This window comes from Tympanuchus pallidicinctus, unplaced genomic scaffold (genome assembly GCF_026119805.1).
Source record: "Tympanuchus pallidicinctus isolate F22 unplaced genomic scaffold, pur_lepc_1.0 scaffold28, whole genome shotgun sequence".
Classification (NCBI taxonomy): domain Eukaryota; kingdom Metazoa; phylum Chordata; class Aves; order Galliformes; family Phasianidae; genus Tympanuchus; species Tympanuchus pallidicinctus.
Window position 1 is genome coordinate 2,661,602 of NW_026294745.1, and position 13,881 is coordinate 2,675,482.

Here is a 13,881-nt window from a genome sequence, read left to right on the forward strand (position 1 = left end):
AACTGCACAGCTATGAGCCCAAAACCATTCAGAAAAAGAGCCAGCCCATGCCTTCCCATGAGCCCAACGATGAAGGAACCCGCTTCCCTGCTGGTGTTTTGCAGGAGCACTTATTTTCCCCTTGGGATCCCTCCCCACAGCCTGGGTGCTGCCTCCCTCATGCCATCCTCACCATATGTGCAAATCTCATCAGCCGCAAAGCAGCTGAAGGCTTTCCCAGAGTGATGGACCTCACTGGAAAAACAGCAGAGCAAAGGGATGAGCTGACCATGGAGACCCCAAATGTGCCCAAAGCCTCATCATTTGGCCATGAGTGATGCTGGAAGATTTTTGGAGAGCTCTGCTACGTGCAGCTCAAATTTATGGTCCTTCAGGAAAGCTGCATCCTGGCGTTGGTTTTTGGCAGATGGCAGTGTCTTGTGCAGCACACCCCCAAATCATAAGACTGTTGGTGTAGGACAAGGATTTGCAGGTGGGAGATGCAAACATCCCCCAAACACTGCCACAGAGCTGGAGGAAAACAGTGCTCCCAGGCTGCTGCAGTTACCCACAGCTAGCAGGCCTGATAGGCGGTGTCCTATGGAATGGGATCTGCACTGCCTCTCGCCATGCTGGAATGCCAGGGACCTTCTGTGCTCTGGTTCTGAATGCATCCCAGCAGATCACTGCTTGGCTCTGTGGGCACAGAGGCCCACTTGGGAGAGGTGAGGTGCAGAGGTGACGGATAAACACACCGCATTTCCATTTCATTTTACCAGATTGGTGAAAAAGGTGGAAATCCTCTCCACCAGAGCACTGCTCTCCTGACCACCTTCAGAAAGAGGAGTGCCATGGCCAAGTCTGGCACAAGGATGACACTCAGGAGGGCAGCAGCCCTCACTCCCATGAGTCAGCCTTGGCTGCAGGCAGGAGTGGGTGCTGGAACAGAACAGGTCAGACAAGCACTTGCTGGGAACAGGTGAGATCAGCAGCGACTTCCCACGTGCCCTGCTGTAAATCCCAGCACCAAACACAAAGTTGGCAGTTACCTTCATGCTGCCGTGGCGTGGATTCCCTTGTGGAGACCGGAGACCCTCTGTGCAAGTGGCTGCTGAATGCCGTGCTGTGCCCAGCCTGGTGGTCCTCATAGGCGAGGGCACTCTGGTGGGGCTTTCCTGGCTCAGGTACAATCACAGGAGCTCCTCTGGCAATTGAGCCACCCGAGTTGGTCACTGGGCTCGGCCTGCTTTTCAGGCTTTCTTCGTAAGCTCTCTCCAGATTCCTTGGGTCTTGTATGACATCCATTGAGTGCACAGAGTGAAAAGTCCTCCCAGGGCTACCTATGATGGACCGCACATCGTGCTTTTTGGTACTCGATGAGGAAGAGCCGCTATCGTACTTCAGTGGGGTACCCTGGGGACACAAGGAACATGGGGGGTCAAAGAGGCATAAAGCAGAGTTACAGAATCACTGAGGTTGGAAAAGATCACTAAGAGCCCTCAGTCCAACCCCAGCCCTTCCCCTCCATGCCCACTAGCCACGTGCCTCAGTGCCACGTCCCCAAGGTTCTCGACCACCTCCAAGCACGGTGACCCCAGCACTTCCCTGGGCAGCCCGTGCCAGAGCCTGACTGCTCTTTCTGAGAAAAAGAAATTCCTAATTCCTATTCAACAGCCCACCAGACTTCAGTGGAACTCACGCTTCCCGCGCCAGTAGGTCAGTACACCAGACATCACTTTAGTTGGTCAAATGACGAGAGCCATCCGCAAAGCAGAGATAGCAGCACCGCATGGAAACGGGCAGGGTGGAGCGCCCGTTCTGCATGTCTTGTTGTGCTCCAACAAGATGGAGATGAGTCACCACTGAAGGCTGGCTGTGCCCATCACGCCTCTCCTACACATGCCGTGAAATGAGGTAGGACTGCGAGGTGCCATGGGAACCTCGCAAATATTTGCAGCCCAACAGGAGACAGCATGCCACACTTCATCCTAAATACTGGCCTTGCTGAATTGACGCTTGCCCATACAGGGAGGAGACCGAGGCTGTGCACAAACAGAGTCACAGCTGCTGAGGGCACCATGTTGACTTTGGCCTTGGACATGGGCCAAATGTGTCTGCTCCAGTGTGTGTGGACAGGGCATCGCCTTCTCAGCACGCCAGGGAGCTCTGAGGTACTGCATTTATCCACTGGAGGATGGGAAAGCGGAACCTATACCCAGGCAGAGCCTACCTACTGATTGCTGACCGAGTCCTAGAGCCCCCTCTTCTCCCCTTTTGCTTTGGAAGCAGTTCCCTACAAGCACAGCGGGGTTAGTAGGTCTGAGCCCACCTGCTGCTCGTCCACGTGCTCACCTGTGTGATGGAGCCTTCCTTCAGAGGCCTCGTCAGAGAGATGTCTGGTGTCCGCCTCAGCTCCTCTCGGGGGATCTCATGGATTGACCTCCCTGCTTCCTTCACTGTGGCCACCAGGCCTTCGTGGGCTGGCTTCATTTTCAGGGGAGTAAGGCCCTCGTGAGACCTGACCTTGTACGCATCGGATAAGTCCCGTGGTGGAGTGTTTTCCCTCTTGAGCTGTTTGGCTTCTCTTCTGAGGTAGTCCTCATGGGCCTCCACGTAGGACCGAGGTATTCCTGCAGCCCCAAGCAGACAAACTGAGGGTGATTCCCAGACACACACCGTCCCCATGGGAATGCTCAGTCCAAGGGGCTTCCAGTTAACACATGTAACTCAAGGACTGCTGCTCAACCAAACACACGTGCATCTGCATTGCTGCTGCAACAGGACTGTCCACCACCACTTTCTGGGCTCATTTCGTACCACCTGCAGCCTGCCTTTGTGCCAGTCAATGGGAATGCTACTCCTGACTGTAGACTGGTAGAAACTGAGCACAACTGAAAATCTCTCACACCTGCAGCTGGACCCCAAGATACGCACTGTGGGTTCCTCCTGCCCTAACCTGACCACAGGAACAAGGGGCTGTGTCTGTAAGACTTCCCCATCTTACTGTTGGCCATGGCCCTGCCCTGCTGCAGCCTCACCTTGTGTGATGGAGCCCCGGATGTGGTGCTGCTCCTTCAGGTTATGGGGACTGTGTCGGTCTGGAGGGATGGCTCGACCCATGAGACCTAGGATAGATCACAGTGGGAAACTTGGGCTGTGGCACAGAAGTTCATATAAAACCAACGTATAATGACAGCATTGCCAGGACGCTGGGGAGTTTCTAAATGACTTGATTTCTCTTTTTATATGTGCTTCCGTTTTTGTAGTCCTGAAATTGGTACACCAGGACAGAAGCCAAAGGCACACAGGCTGGTCTATGCCCCCGTTCTGCCACACTGCCCTGCTGGGATGTGCAACAGGGACCCAGCAAACCACAGCCAGGCATGGGAAGGTGTGATATGTAGGCAAGAGACAAGATGGGGTCTCTGCAGACGCAACAGGGGTGAAAGGCTTTCCCCACACCTACCTTCAATGCTGGCAGACAGCGGATCCCGGGACGACAAGCCACGGCTGATCCTCCCCTCCATCATATCGTAGGTCCGCTTGGTTCCCGTGGGCTCATGTGAAGCTCCTGAGCTCCTGCTGTCTTCTTTGGGACACTGAGAAGCAGCAACTCCACCTGGAATGGGAACACCGAGAATCAACATCAGACCCCACCCGAACAACAGCCACCGCTTGGCAACGCAAGAAACGCTGCATGAGATTGGCTTCCAAGAAATCCAGCTGCTGGCTCTGCCCTCCCTGCCTGCTCTGATTCCAGATCTGTGCCTCCTGTGTGGGTAGAGCATCCTCCCCACTGCGTTCTGCTCCCTCCCTGATGCAGACAGGGGACAGCTTGGGGCCAGCCCCTGTGTCGGCAGCTGCACTTCCACTGAGCTCAACCCTGTAGTTCCGGGAAGTTTTGCTGTTTGTTTTCATTTTTATTAGACACCTACTGTTTGGGATCCTCTCCAGTCTTAACATTTGCTGAGACACTCCCTGGGTGAGAAAAACAAGAGAGGGGAGAGGCAAAGCAGAGAGTTCCTTTGAAACAGCAATGAGTGCACATGAGGACTGGGACAGACAGTGAAAATCCCACACGTCAGCGCCGTGATGGGGCAGCACTGCAGTGACCACAGAGCACAGGCTGTGCGCTCACACAAACATGGAGCCAATTCTTCTGCAAACTGGAGCTGGGATGCAGACAGGGTTTGGGGCTGTGTACATGGGGACAAAAGGTAGTTCAGCCCTAAGCCTTCAATCCAGCTTCATTCAAGGGCAAAGATCTGGGGGTGCTCGGAAAGCAGCAAGCACTGCACGCAGCCACTCCCCAACACAGCACATCTGTGCCCTGCAGAGGGGATGCGGCCCCTTTTGTACTGGGGAAAGAGAGAGACTGAACAGAAAGAAAACCACTCCAAAGCCACGTCCCTGCCTCGCAGCAGCCATCCGCAATCATATGCAGCATGAGAATAACCAATCTAGCACAATTCAGCCTGCACATGCTGCAGGATCTCGCCTCATTACAGCTCTTTTATTTTAAGCACCCTCATGACACTAAAGAATTTGCAATTTTTTTTCGGCTTGCCAAAATTCATCATCAACAACAATTTCATTTTTCTTTTTTTTTGTTGTTGTTTGTTTGTTCATTTTTTTTTAACTCTTTGGCTGCAGGAAGGAGCCAGGCAGTGGGGCTGGGCTGCAGGGCAGGGATGGCTTAAGGTCAGATCGATGCTATTGAGCGTGTAGTGGGCTGTTTGGAGGGAAGGCATTAATTCCTCCACACCCCGAAGGGCAGGGAGAGAGGAGATGGCTGCAGCTGGGGACGCCAAGCCCCTGTGAAGGAGATGGAAATAGCTGCTTGCACAACAAGTCCCAGAGCGCTTCCTGTGCCCTGCCTGGCACCAGCACTGCCAACTGTCCCAAAGGGTGCACAGATACACGCCTGCGTGGTGACACCTCTCATCTGGGACAGAGTTGACAGCAAGCATGGCAGGCCGTGGCATGAGGCGGCTTCCACATGGCGCAGCCCTGTCCTCAGAGGCCCTGCAGCCGCCTGCAGGGAGGTGGCACAGCAGGAGCCCAGCAGCCTCCCCCATGGGCTGGGTTGACCCAGCAGGGTGGAAGCAGCTCCTGCCCTCTTAGGGCTGCAGGCGTGCGAGCGCAGCACTGAGGTGACTGAGAGCAGGATCTGGTCCTTACTCATCTCTGTAAATCTGACTCAGAAGAGAAGTGATGCAGCCCTGTGAGATGGCCACGCCATGCCAAAGCCAGAGCGCAGTTCCAGCTGCTTTTATCCTGGCCCAAGAAGAGCACAGCAGGCATTCCTGGCTTCACTGGAGATGAACATCTGCTTATTTCCCATGGAGGCCACCACAGCCTGAGGACGAGCCCTTATGGGCAACGCTGCTGTCTGCTGAGCAGGCACAAAGGCACAGAGCAGCTGCTGGTTGCATGCTGATGCTGCTAACACAGCTCCGGCACCTCCCATGGCAATGTTCCTGCGCAGGGGGTCTGAGTGCAGCATCTGCAGGGCGTGCTGAGCCCTCCCAACAGCAGCACCATCCTCAGTGAAGCCACTGGCCAACATTTGTTTTGTCAGTTCTGCATCTCACTGCTCTCTGAGCAGCCAGGGGTCAGCCTACTAACAAGTAGCACCTCCATCCTGCCCTGGAGCCAGGGGAGCTGGGGGCTCACTTGTTGCCAATCCCTAACGCAGTTCAATTTGTGTCACACTGTCCCAGTGCTGTCCTTCCCAACACACGGGACTGGGCACCAGCAGTTGGAGGCACAGGAGCCCCAGCATGGCACACAGACAGCTCTGTGAGCGAGGCAGCATCTGTCTGTGCTGCTCAGTGTGCTGTGCTGCTCTGCTGCTGGCTGTCACACAGGCCATGTGGGAAGGACACAGGGCCAAGCTCTTGATGGACAGTGAGCCACCAGCTCCCATGTGCCACAGGGAAACAGAGCCACGGTGCTGCTGTGCCCAAGACATCCCAAGGAGGAAGCCTGATGTCCCAATGTCTCTATGCCAAGCTACCTGACTTGCCTCCATCTCACAGGTTCGTTAGGCTCCGCTTTGGCCTAAGACCTTGAGGATCCTCTTTTGGCACAGTACACCAGGATGGGGTCAGTAACACCGTGACCAAGGCAAGAGGACAGCATGAGACAGAGGGAAACCCAGCTGTAGGGAGGTGAGGTGAAGCAGAGAGAAACCACACTGGAAGTGAACCCATGAGGTCATCCCACCTCACTTTGTGGCCTTTCCCCACACAGCTCCCGACTCCCAGCACCGCTGCACAGCCCTCCAGCACCTGCCCCCAAAAGGCCGAGGGTTGCGACTTACCATCGTAGGACAGCACGTGGCCTTTCTTCCCCTCGTAAATGACATGTCCTTTTGGCATGGCATCCTCTCTCACTTTCTCCGCTCTGCTGGGGCTGTCTTCTCCGATTATCCTGGTAATGGTTCCTTTGTACAGCACTTCTGCTGGGGTGCCCTTGGAAAGCCACCAAGATCCATATTTAACAGTGTCACAAGCAATTAAGCAAGCAGTGCGCTCGCACACAGGAACACTCTGTTCCACCGGGGAAGCTGAGCGGAGGAGAGCTCACCCGGCCTCCGCTTCCTGACAGCCATCAGCGAGAAACCTGCGGCTTAATTATTGATGAGGACAATAACGAGGAGCGGTAAGGAGGTACGTGAGCTGCAGAAGGCTGCTGGGAAGAGGCAGGGGTGAGGACAGTGTGGGGATGGCAGGCACTGTGCTCCAGGGGGCTCCCCTTCACAATACCCAGAGCTGGGTGTCCTTGGCGATGTCGCAGCCCCATAACACCCCTCTGCCACCCTCTGCCATCACAACCTGCTCAGTGCCAAGTGGGAACAGGCACCGTGGGAGCAGCAGTCCCCCTGCTCCATGCCAGGGAACACCTCTGCTGACCTGCACCCATTCTGAGCCTAACTGGCCCATTCTGCCCTAACTGGCAAGTTAAAAATACCAGCTTTGTCGGCGTTTTGAGATTCTGCAGACTGTTCCCCTACCCCAACGTGGAGATACTCGTGCTCTGCACAAAGCCATCTGAGCCACACCAGTCCACAAAACCCCACTGCAGCATCCAGGCTCAGTGCTCTGACTGCTGGCGTGCAGGGTACACCCGGTGCTGGTGTTCCAAGCCCCAGGTAAAGTCATCTTCCTTCCGTGGACGTGCTCAGAGGGGATTTGAGAGCAAATGATGACAGATGGCTTCAGAGCAGAGACCGTCTATTCAAGACCTGCCTCCTGCAAACTGGATGAGTAATGCAAGATCAAATATCAACGACAGCGCTGGGGGCTGCTGCAGGGCTGGGTGCTCCATCTGCACACACACTGGGGATGGCAGTGCCCTCTCGCTCTGGGTTTGGTACCTTCAATCCCAAGTGAAAGGAACGTAGGTGGATCAAATAGCTGGATGTAACACAGCATCTTAAACTCTGCTCACTATCTGAACCAGTGCTCCAGGCACTCCATGCCTGCCCATTGCTGCTGCAGGGGCACACAGGGGGATGCACTGCTCTGCTGTGTCACTTGCAGCCCTGGCAGCTGCTGGATGTGGGGCACCGGGCAGGAGAAGCTTTTGCTCTGAGCCAGGATTTAGGTGAAGGTCCCCAGGGCCAAAAGGGACACAGTCACCCTGCTTGAAAGAAGCATGCAAAAATCTGAGCACGAGTGGCTTTAAATAGCTGAATGATGGCCAGATCAAATCCCTAAGGGAAACAGATGACTTTTTTTTTTATGCTCTCCGCTCCGTAACCAGATGAGCAATAACTCACGCTGCAAAAACTATTGCCCGCTTGCCAGCTGCTCTTCTAAAGATGGATGGTGGAGATTAAGGCCAAAGCATCATTCTGCTCAAGAGAGCCCTTGGGCAGGACCCACAGACAGCACAGCGCTGGCAGCAGAGCTTGTTACCTGACATGCACCCCGCAGCCTCCCCCTCCCTCTGCCTGGGCAGAGCCTTCCACCCATCTCCTCCTCCTCACCACTTCTTGCCCTGGCAGGATTACTTTCTCAGAGCCATTTAAAGCTGCATTTGCCTGTGCTCTTGACAGCTACTAAATTCAATGGGGGAGCTCAGACGTGCATTGCTGCTTGCTAAGCTCTGCCCTTCTCACAGCACGGGGCTGGGGCCACGCCAGGCTGAGGCTGTCTGCAAGGGATCTGTGATGCTTCCCTGTGTTGCTCAGCCCCATGCCATGTGCCCAATGAGCAGCACCCAGGTAAGCAAAGCCCGACAGAGACGAGGGACCTACATGTGTGATGGAGCCTCGGTACGTAATGGGCGACTCTGGAGGGGGTCTGGATGTGGGTGTCCCCTTGGTGATGCTCCCTCCTGAGGCAGAGCTGAGGGATGTACCTGCAGGACACAAAGGTGGCGAACTGTGATTTGTGGTCAGCCAAACAAGTGGGGGAAGCCCTCCAGGAGATGTCACCTTGCAGAGCCCTCCCCACCCTGCCCCCTAAGGGATGCAGCCATGGGGCTGGGCAGTGCAAGGAGCCGTTATTTTGAAGCTCCCAACTCCATGGTGCATTCACAGCAGAGCTGGGCAGATTGATGGGCCTGGGAGAAAGCACAGCATGTCTCAGCTCCTCCTGATGCGATCAGAGATCTCCAGAGAGATGCAGCTCAGGGTGGTTTGAGTTCATTTGTGTGTTATTTGTGCTGGGCTGGAGCCAAGGCACTGTGCACTCTGCATATGGCTGCACAAACCTGGGAGAGCTTACGAACCAGAATTACTTAGATTGTGTAAAAGCAACACCTTTGTATTTATTTTCCCCTGCACTGCTATGGGGGAAGAAAAAAGGGAAACCCAGAAATCCCCCCAGAAGCCCCCCCATGGCAGCCATGGGCAGTGTGGCAGTGGAGCATCCCCCTCCCTCCCACACCAGGACGCAGCTGCATGCTCACCCCGCAGGACGGAGCCCTCTGGGGCTGGCTGCATCACCAGGCTTTCAGGCTGGCTGGCCTGGCTTCTGGGAGAGAGTTGTTCCTGCTTTACTCCAGGAAAAGGCACTGGAAAACACAAAGCACAGGTCAGTGTGGCTTTCATCTTCCTCAGCCTCCTGCTGGCACCTCCTGTGCTCATAGCCATCAATGTCCCTTCAGGGGTTGCAGTGTGGGGCTGGCATGCGTGTGCCCCTCCAGACGTGGCCCCATGCCCATCTCCTTCTGCTGTAAAGAAATGCTTCCAAATATGCAAACTAAGCACTTTCTTTGTTCACTTGAGGCCATTCACTCTTTATCCTACCAGCCTGAGGAGTGGCAACAGATTTCCTTCCTTCAATCCCAGTGTGAGCCAGGTGGTATTTATAGCCTGGGAAGTGTTCCTGACCAAATTTCCTACACTGCACATACAGAATCACAGAATCTTTAAGGTTGGAAAAGACAACTAAGGTCATCTAGTGCACTGACCAACCCCCACCCCCACCATGCCCACTGACCACGTTTCTCAGAGTCACAACCCTACAGTTCCTAAACACTCCAGGGACAGCGACTCCACCACCTCCCTGGGCAGCCTGCACCAAGGCCTGGCTTTGCTCTCCCAAAACATTACTCCTTCCATCTTTGGACCAGGTCTGTTCCTTCTGCACTTCATTGCCACGTCCTGCAAGACAGCATTCGCCACCCCTCGTTCCTTACCCAGTTTCTTGGGATCCATTGTCAGGGGCAGGCCCATGGTGATGGAGCCGACGGGAACTTTTGCGTGCTCGGAGCTGTAGGGTGTGTGGAGCTGGATGGGCATTCCCTGCAGTGTGAGAGGGGAGGTCAGGGGGCGGCCCAGTGATGTGTCCCCACTGCCCACACCCAAGCCCGTACCTGGGAGATGGAGCCGACAGGTCTCTCCAGCACAGAGGGATGCTTGGTGGAGGAGATGAGAGGAGGAGGGTTGGAGATGCCCGCCAGCCTCTGCAGCCCCGAGCGGGAGCTCTCGTGCAGGTTGAGCGGGATAGGGTGACCTGCGTGGGAAACACGAGTGTTAGCACGACCAAGGGAAAACAATGGGCAAGTGAGAGAGCAGGGCATGAACAGGCTGACCCTGCTCCAGGATCCAAGCAGCACAATCGCTTCGAAAGCCTCTGTTATTGTTTGAATTATTGCCTCTTTCCCTTTGGTTTTGTATCCAAGCTGTGTGCTCTCCAGCCAGAAAGGCACAGCAGAGCGAGGGCTGAAACCCCCACGATGGTGCCAAGGGTGTCTTAGAGAACACTCATGGTATCCTGGGACAAATAACATCCCTAACCCACCCTGGTGGGATTCAGGAGCCCTGCCTGCTGCCTTCAGCTTGCCCCAGCAGCAGCTGGGAGGCTGCTCCGTGCTGGAGCAAAGCAAGAGGTGGCAGCTTTCTGCCAAGACCTGTCCTACCCAAAAAGAAAAGAGCTGCACTGACTTCAGAGAGCAGCACATGATGCCAGCTGCGATCACAGCTCTGCCCCCAGCCCTGGGTCAGGGCACCACGGGATCTCACGTGCCTGGTGGGTTATACTGGAACAGGTGAGGCTCTGCCTGGGGAGAGGTTTTTATCACATCTCGGGAGTAGGACAGGACGGGGGGCCAGCACGAGGTGGGCGGCGGCTCCGTGCCCAGCTTCTGAGCCTCTGCGAGGGATGGGAAATGCACGGATTTTTCTGCAGAGAAAACAGAAACAAACACTTTGCTCAGTGGCAACCCTCAGGCTGATGGATGGAGATTCAGCAAGCAGGTGAAGCCACAGCCATCCGTGTGGAGGTGAAACAGCCTTCCCTGGGCTCACACTCCTAACAGGTACCACCAGGGGCTGGCTCGCCAGTGACAACCCATTTGCAGCCTGCTGGAGGGGCCAGAAAGAAAGGCATCAGCTTGTTGGATGAAGAGGAAATAATGTGCAGATGTTCTCCCTGCACCTGGACAAGCATGCTTTACGGGACTGTCAAAGGCAAATGAAGATCAGGACGGGCTCTGTGGGATGACTGCATGCCTCCTTGCTGCCTAGCAGCTGGGCTGGAGGCAGGGCAGCTTCCTCAAGTTCCCTGGGTCAGGTGTACTGGATGCCAGGCTGGGTTCACCCCAACTATAAGAAAGCTGATCCAAGGCCAAGAGGTGCCTGGTGGTGGAGGAGCTGTTCCCTCTTGACCTGAGCACCCTGCGGGGTGCAAGAAAAGAGCTTTATCTGTGCCAGCTTCATCCCAGGTGCATCCTCACTGAGGATACTGAGCTGAGCAGACAGATGAGGCAGTCTTTTTGGAACAGATCCCAGGCAGGTTCGGTAGGATTTGCTTTTAATCAATAAACGCTTAATTCTGCACTGCCCTTCTTTGCCAGACCCACCGGCGTAACGTCTGCATCGACCAGAAATTAGAAACTGGGCAGTAAACAATGGCAGTCACAAGCGCACCCAGCCTTTACCCATCAATTTCTGATAAAAATAGATGCCTGAATTCTGCTAAGCCTAATAATAGGGCAAGTAGATTATCAGAGGCCCAATTTAATGAGGCTTTACTGCATTATCATTATTAATGCTCAGTGTACTCAGAAGCTGGGAGATTATTCTTGTCCTCTTCAGTGAGGCAAGAAATCCATTCTCAGTACACAGAGGTGTCTGAGCATCTTCCCTCCTCAAGATCCCACGCTGGGTCCCTGAGCATTCCCTGTTCTCCCAGCTCCCGGGGGCCGATCTGAGGGCTGGAAGGCACTGGGACATGGGGGCTGGCAGTGCTCTCCCAGCCACGGCCCCACACATCCCGCCCGAGCCACGTCCTCCCCAGCCCCACGGTGCTGCTCCCTCCCCTCTGCGCCTCTGGGGCTGTGAAATGCGGCCAGTTCCTAATTGCCCCCGCATTAGAGGGCGGCTATAACTCAGCCGGCTTTGATAAAATAGCACTTACACAGGGAAGAGAGAGTTCCTATAACCGTTTATCAAACCCCTGGAATCGAAGCGAAGGAGTCAGAGTTTATACGATCCGTCATCCAAATTAATGCTCTTGGCTCCCCATCTCCTACAAAGGCCGACTGAAACCCAACTAAATCAACACCAAACAAACCGCCCGCTTTCCAACCGCCGGGCGATAACCAAAGATACGCCTGAAGGCAACGGGGGGAGAGATCCGTCTGCGAGAGCCGGCGGGGCTGCGTGGCGCGTCCTGCCTGGGGTCGGGGAGGCACGGCGAGGGCCTGGCTGCCCTCCAAGGCGATACTGTCCCAGCCAGGGGCCGCGAGGCAGCCAACGCCTCAGCCAGGATGTGTGCAAGACTTTGCTTTGAAGCGGAGCCAAAACAGTGCGAAGGACGCTGATCCCCGGAGCGGCGGCGAGAGTTGAAGCTCTTATCGATGGGGCCTCGGCAGGCCGGGGGCAGCGGGAGGAGCTGCTGCTGCTCCTCGCTATGGCTGCCCTGGTGCAGGCCTGCGGGGCTGGAGCCTCCTGTGCAGTACCGCCATAAAACCACAGAATAGCCTGAGTTGGAAGGGATTCATAAAGGAGCATCGAGTCCAACTCCAGCGTGATGTGACGGCACAATGGGCCAAGTGTGGAGGCTTGGAGCTCCATCCGGATGCAGGGGAAGGAAGGGGCTCCCTTGGTACGCACATCTCTCAATGCTATCTGCATCTCTCACCAGCAGCCCTGGATCCCGCAGGCAGGGACAGCACTGAGCCACCATCTAACTCCATACCCTTACTGAAACTGGGCTCTGGGCTCTTGGCTTCTCCCCTCAAGGTGATTCTCAGCACAAAGCTCATTTTCTCGTGGACATGCATTTACACCCCAAACAAAGAAGGTTCCCAAGGGTCCTCATGCAACCCAGACTCATGGTGGTACCAGCACACAAACAAGGATGAGAGGCAATGGCCTTAAATCGAACCAGGAGAAGTTCAGACTGGTTATGAGGAAAAATTTCTGAGAGTGGTGAGGCTCTGGCACAGGCTGCCCAGGGAGGTGGTCAAGAACAATGGGGATGTGGCACTGAGGGATGTGATCAGGGCTGGGTTGGGGATCTTAGTGGTCTTTTCCAGACTTAAAGACTCTGATTCATGGGTATGAAGGGTTTGGAAACAGAACAGAGCATTGCTCCTGTGCCACACAGCCCACAGGGAAGCTGAGCTTTGCAAGATCTGCACAGGACTGCAGTGCAGGAAGAGATGAAACCCAGCTGAGGGAGGTGCTCTGCCCGGGCAGCAGGCACAGCAGGATGGGATCAGCTGGAGATGGCACTTCATGGGTGGCAACACCGTGACTCATAGGGAACTCCCTGCTTTCAAGGTGAGCAGTCCCCTTCCTGGCTTCTATGCAAAACATTCTGGAGGGCAGAATGCACACAGTGCTATTTGTTGTTTAAGGAAACAAGGAAAAATTGGCAAAGACCCAGAAACCAACTCCTTCTGCAAGCACACCCTTCTGCCCGATGGGACGCGGCTGCTGGAAGAACCCTCAGGCCAAGACACACAGCAGGGCGCTGAGATCCCAGCTGCCAGAGCTGAATTTGGGCACCCATTTTCCAGCACAGACCACAGCCCAGGGCCAGGGCCAGTCTCCTCCAGCCCCATCTCCCTGCACTTCCATCCCAGGACGGGGGGCAGTACCCAGAGCCCAGCTCCCTGCTCCCTGACAGCATTGCTGGTGACAACATCCCCATGGCACATCTGCAGCGCAGGCTACGAGGGGCAGGGACGCAGATGTTGGACTGAGCAGACTGACACTGAGATTAAAAACACATTCAGAGGATGGGCTCATCAGGACTTCCTGACTCTCCTTAACCTCCATCCCCAGGTGCTCAAGCTAATAACACTTGAGATGCTCAATGGTGGGAAACTCTGAATTGCTCATTAGGCAGCCAAATCGTATCAGAGCTGTTCCAGGGAAAAAGCACTGGGAATCTTTACAGGAACCTTCGGACTCAGAGTCACAGTATTAGCATT

General features: G+C 55.2%; 1 protein-coding gene across 16 annotated transcripts in view; it reads right to left on the reverse strand.

The window, feature by feature from the left end:
* The window catches only part of NCOR2 (nuclear receptor corepressor 2), a 163,947-nt gene that overhangs the window by 15,303 nt on the left and 134,763 nt on the right, over positions 1–13,881 (reverse strand). For all 16 annotated transcript variants that reach the window (XM_052691171.1, XM_052691170.1, XM_052691168.1 and 13 more), the window contains exons 23-32: positions 10,464–10,619; positions 9,811–9,950; positions 9,634–9,739; positions 8,902–9,006; positions 8,246–8,349; positions 6,305–6,455; positions 3,446–3,598; positions 3,018–3,104; positions 2,332–2,609; positions 1,029–1,392 (exon numbers count right to left, since the gene is read on the reverse strand). In XM_052691171.1, the coding sequence (XP_052547131.1) occupies positions 1,029–1,392; positions 2,332–2,609; positions 3,018–3,104; positions 3,446–3,598; positions 6,305–6,455; positions 8,246–8,349; positions 8,902–9,006; positions 9,634–9,739; positions 9,811–9,950; positions 10,464–10,619 (1,644 nt within the window). The remainder of the gene's footprint in view (positions 1–1,028; positions 1,393–2,331; positions 2,610–3,017; positions 3,105–3,445; positions 3,599–6,304; positions 6,456–8,245; positions 8,350–8,901; positions 9,007–9,633; positions 9,740–9,810; positions 9,951–10,463; positions 10,620–13,881) is intronic.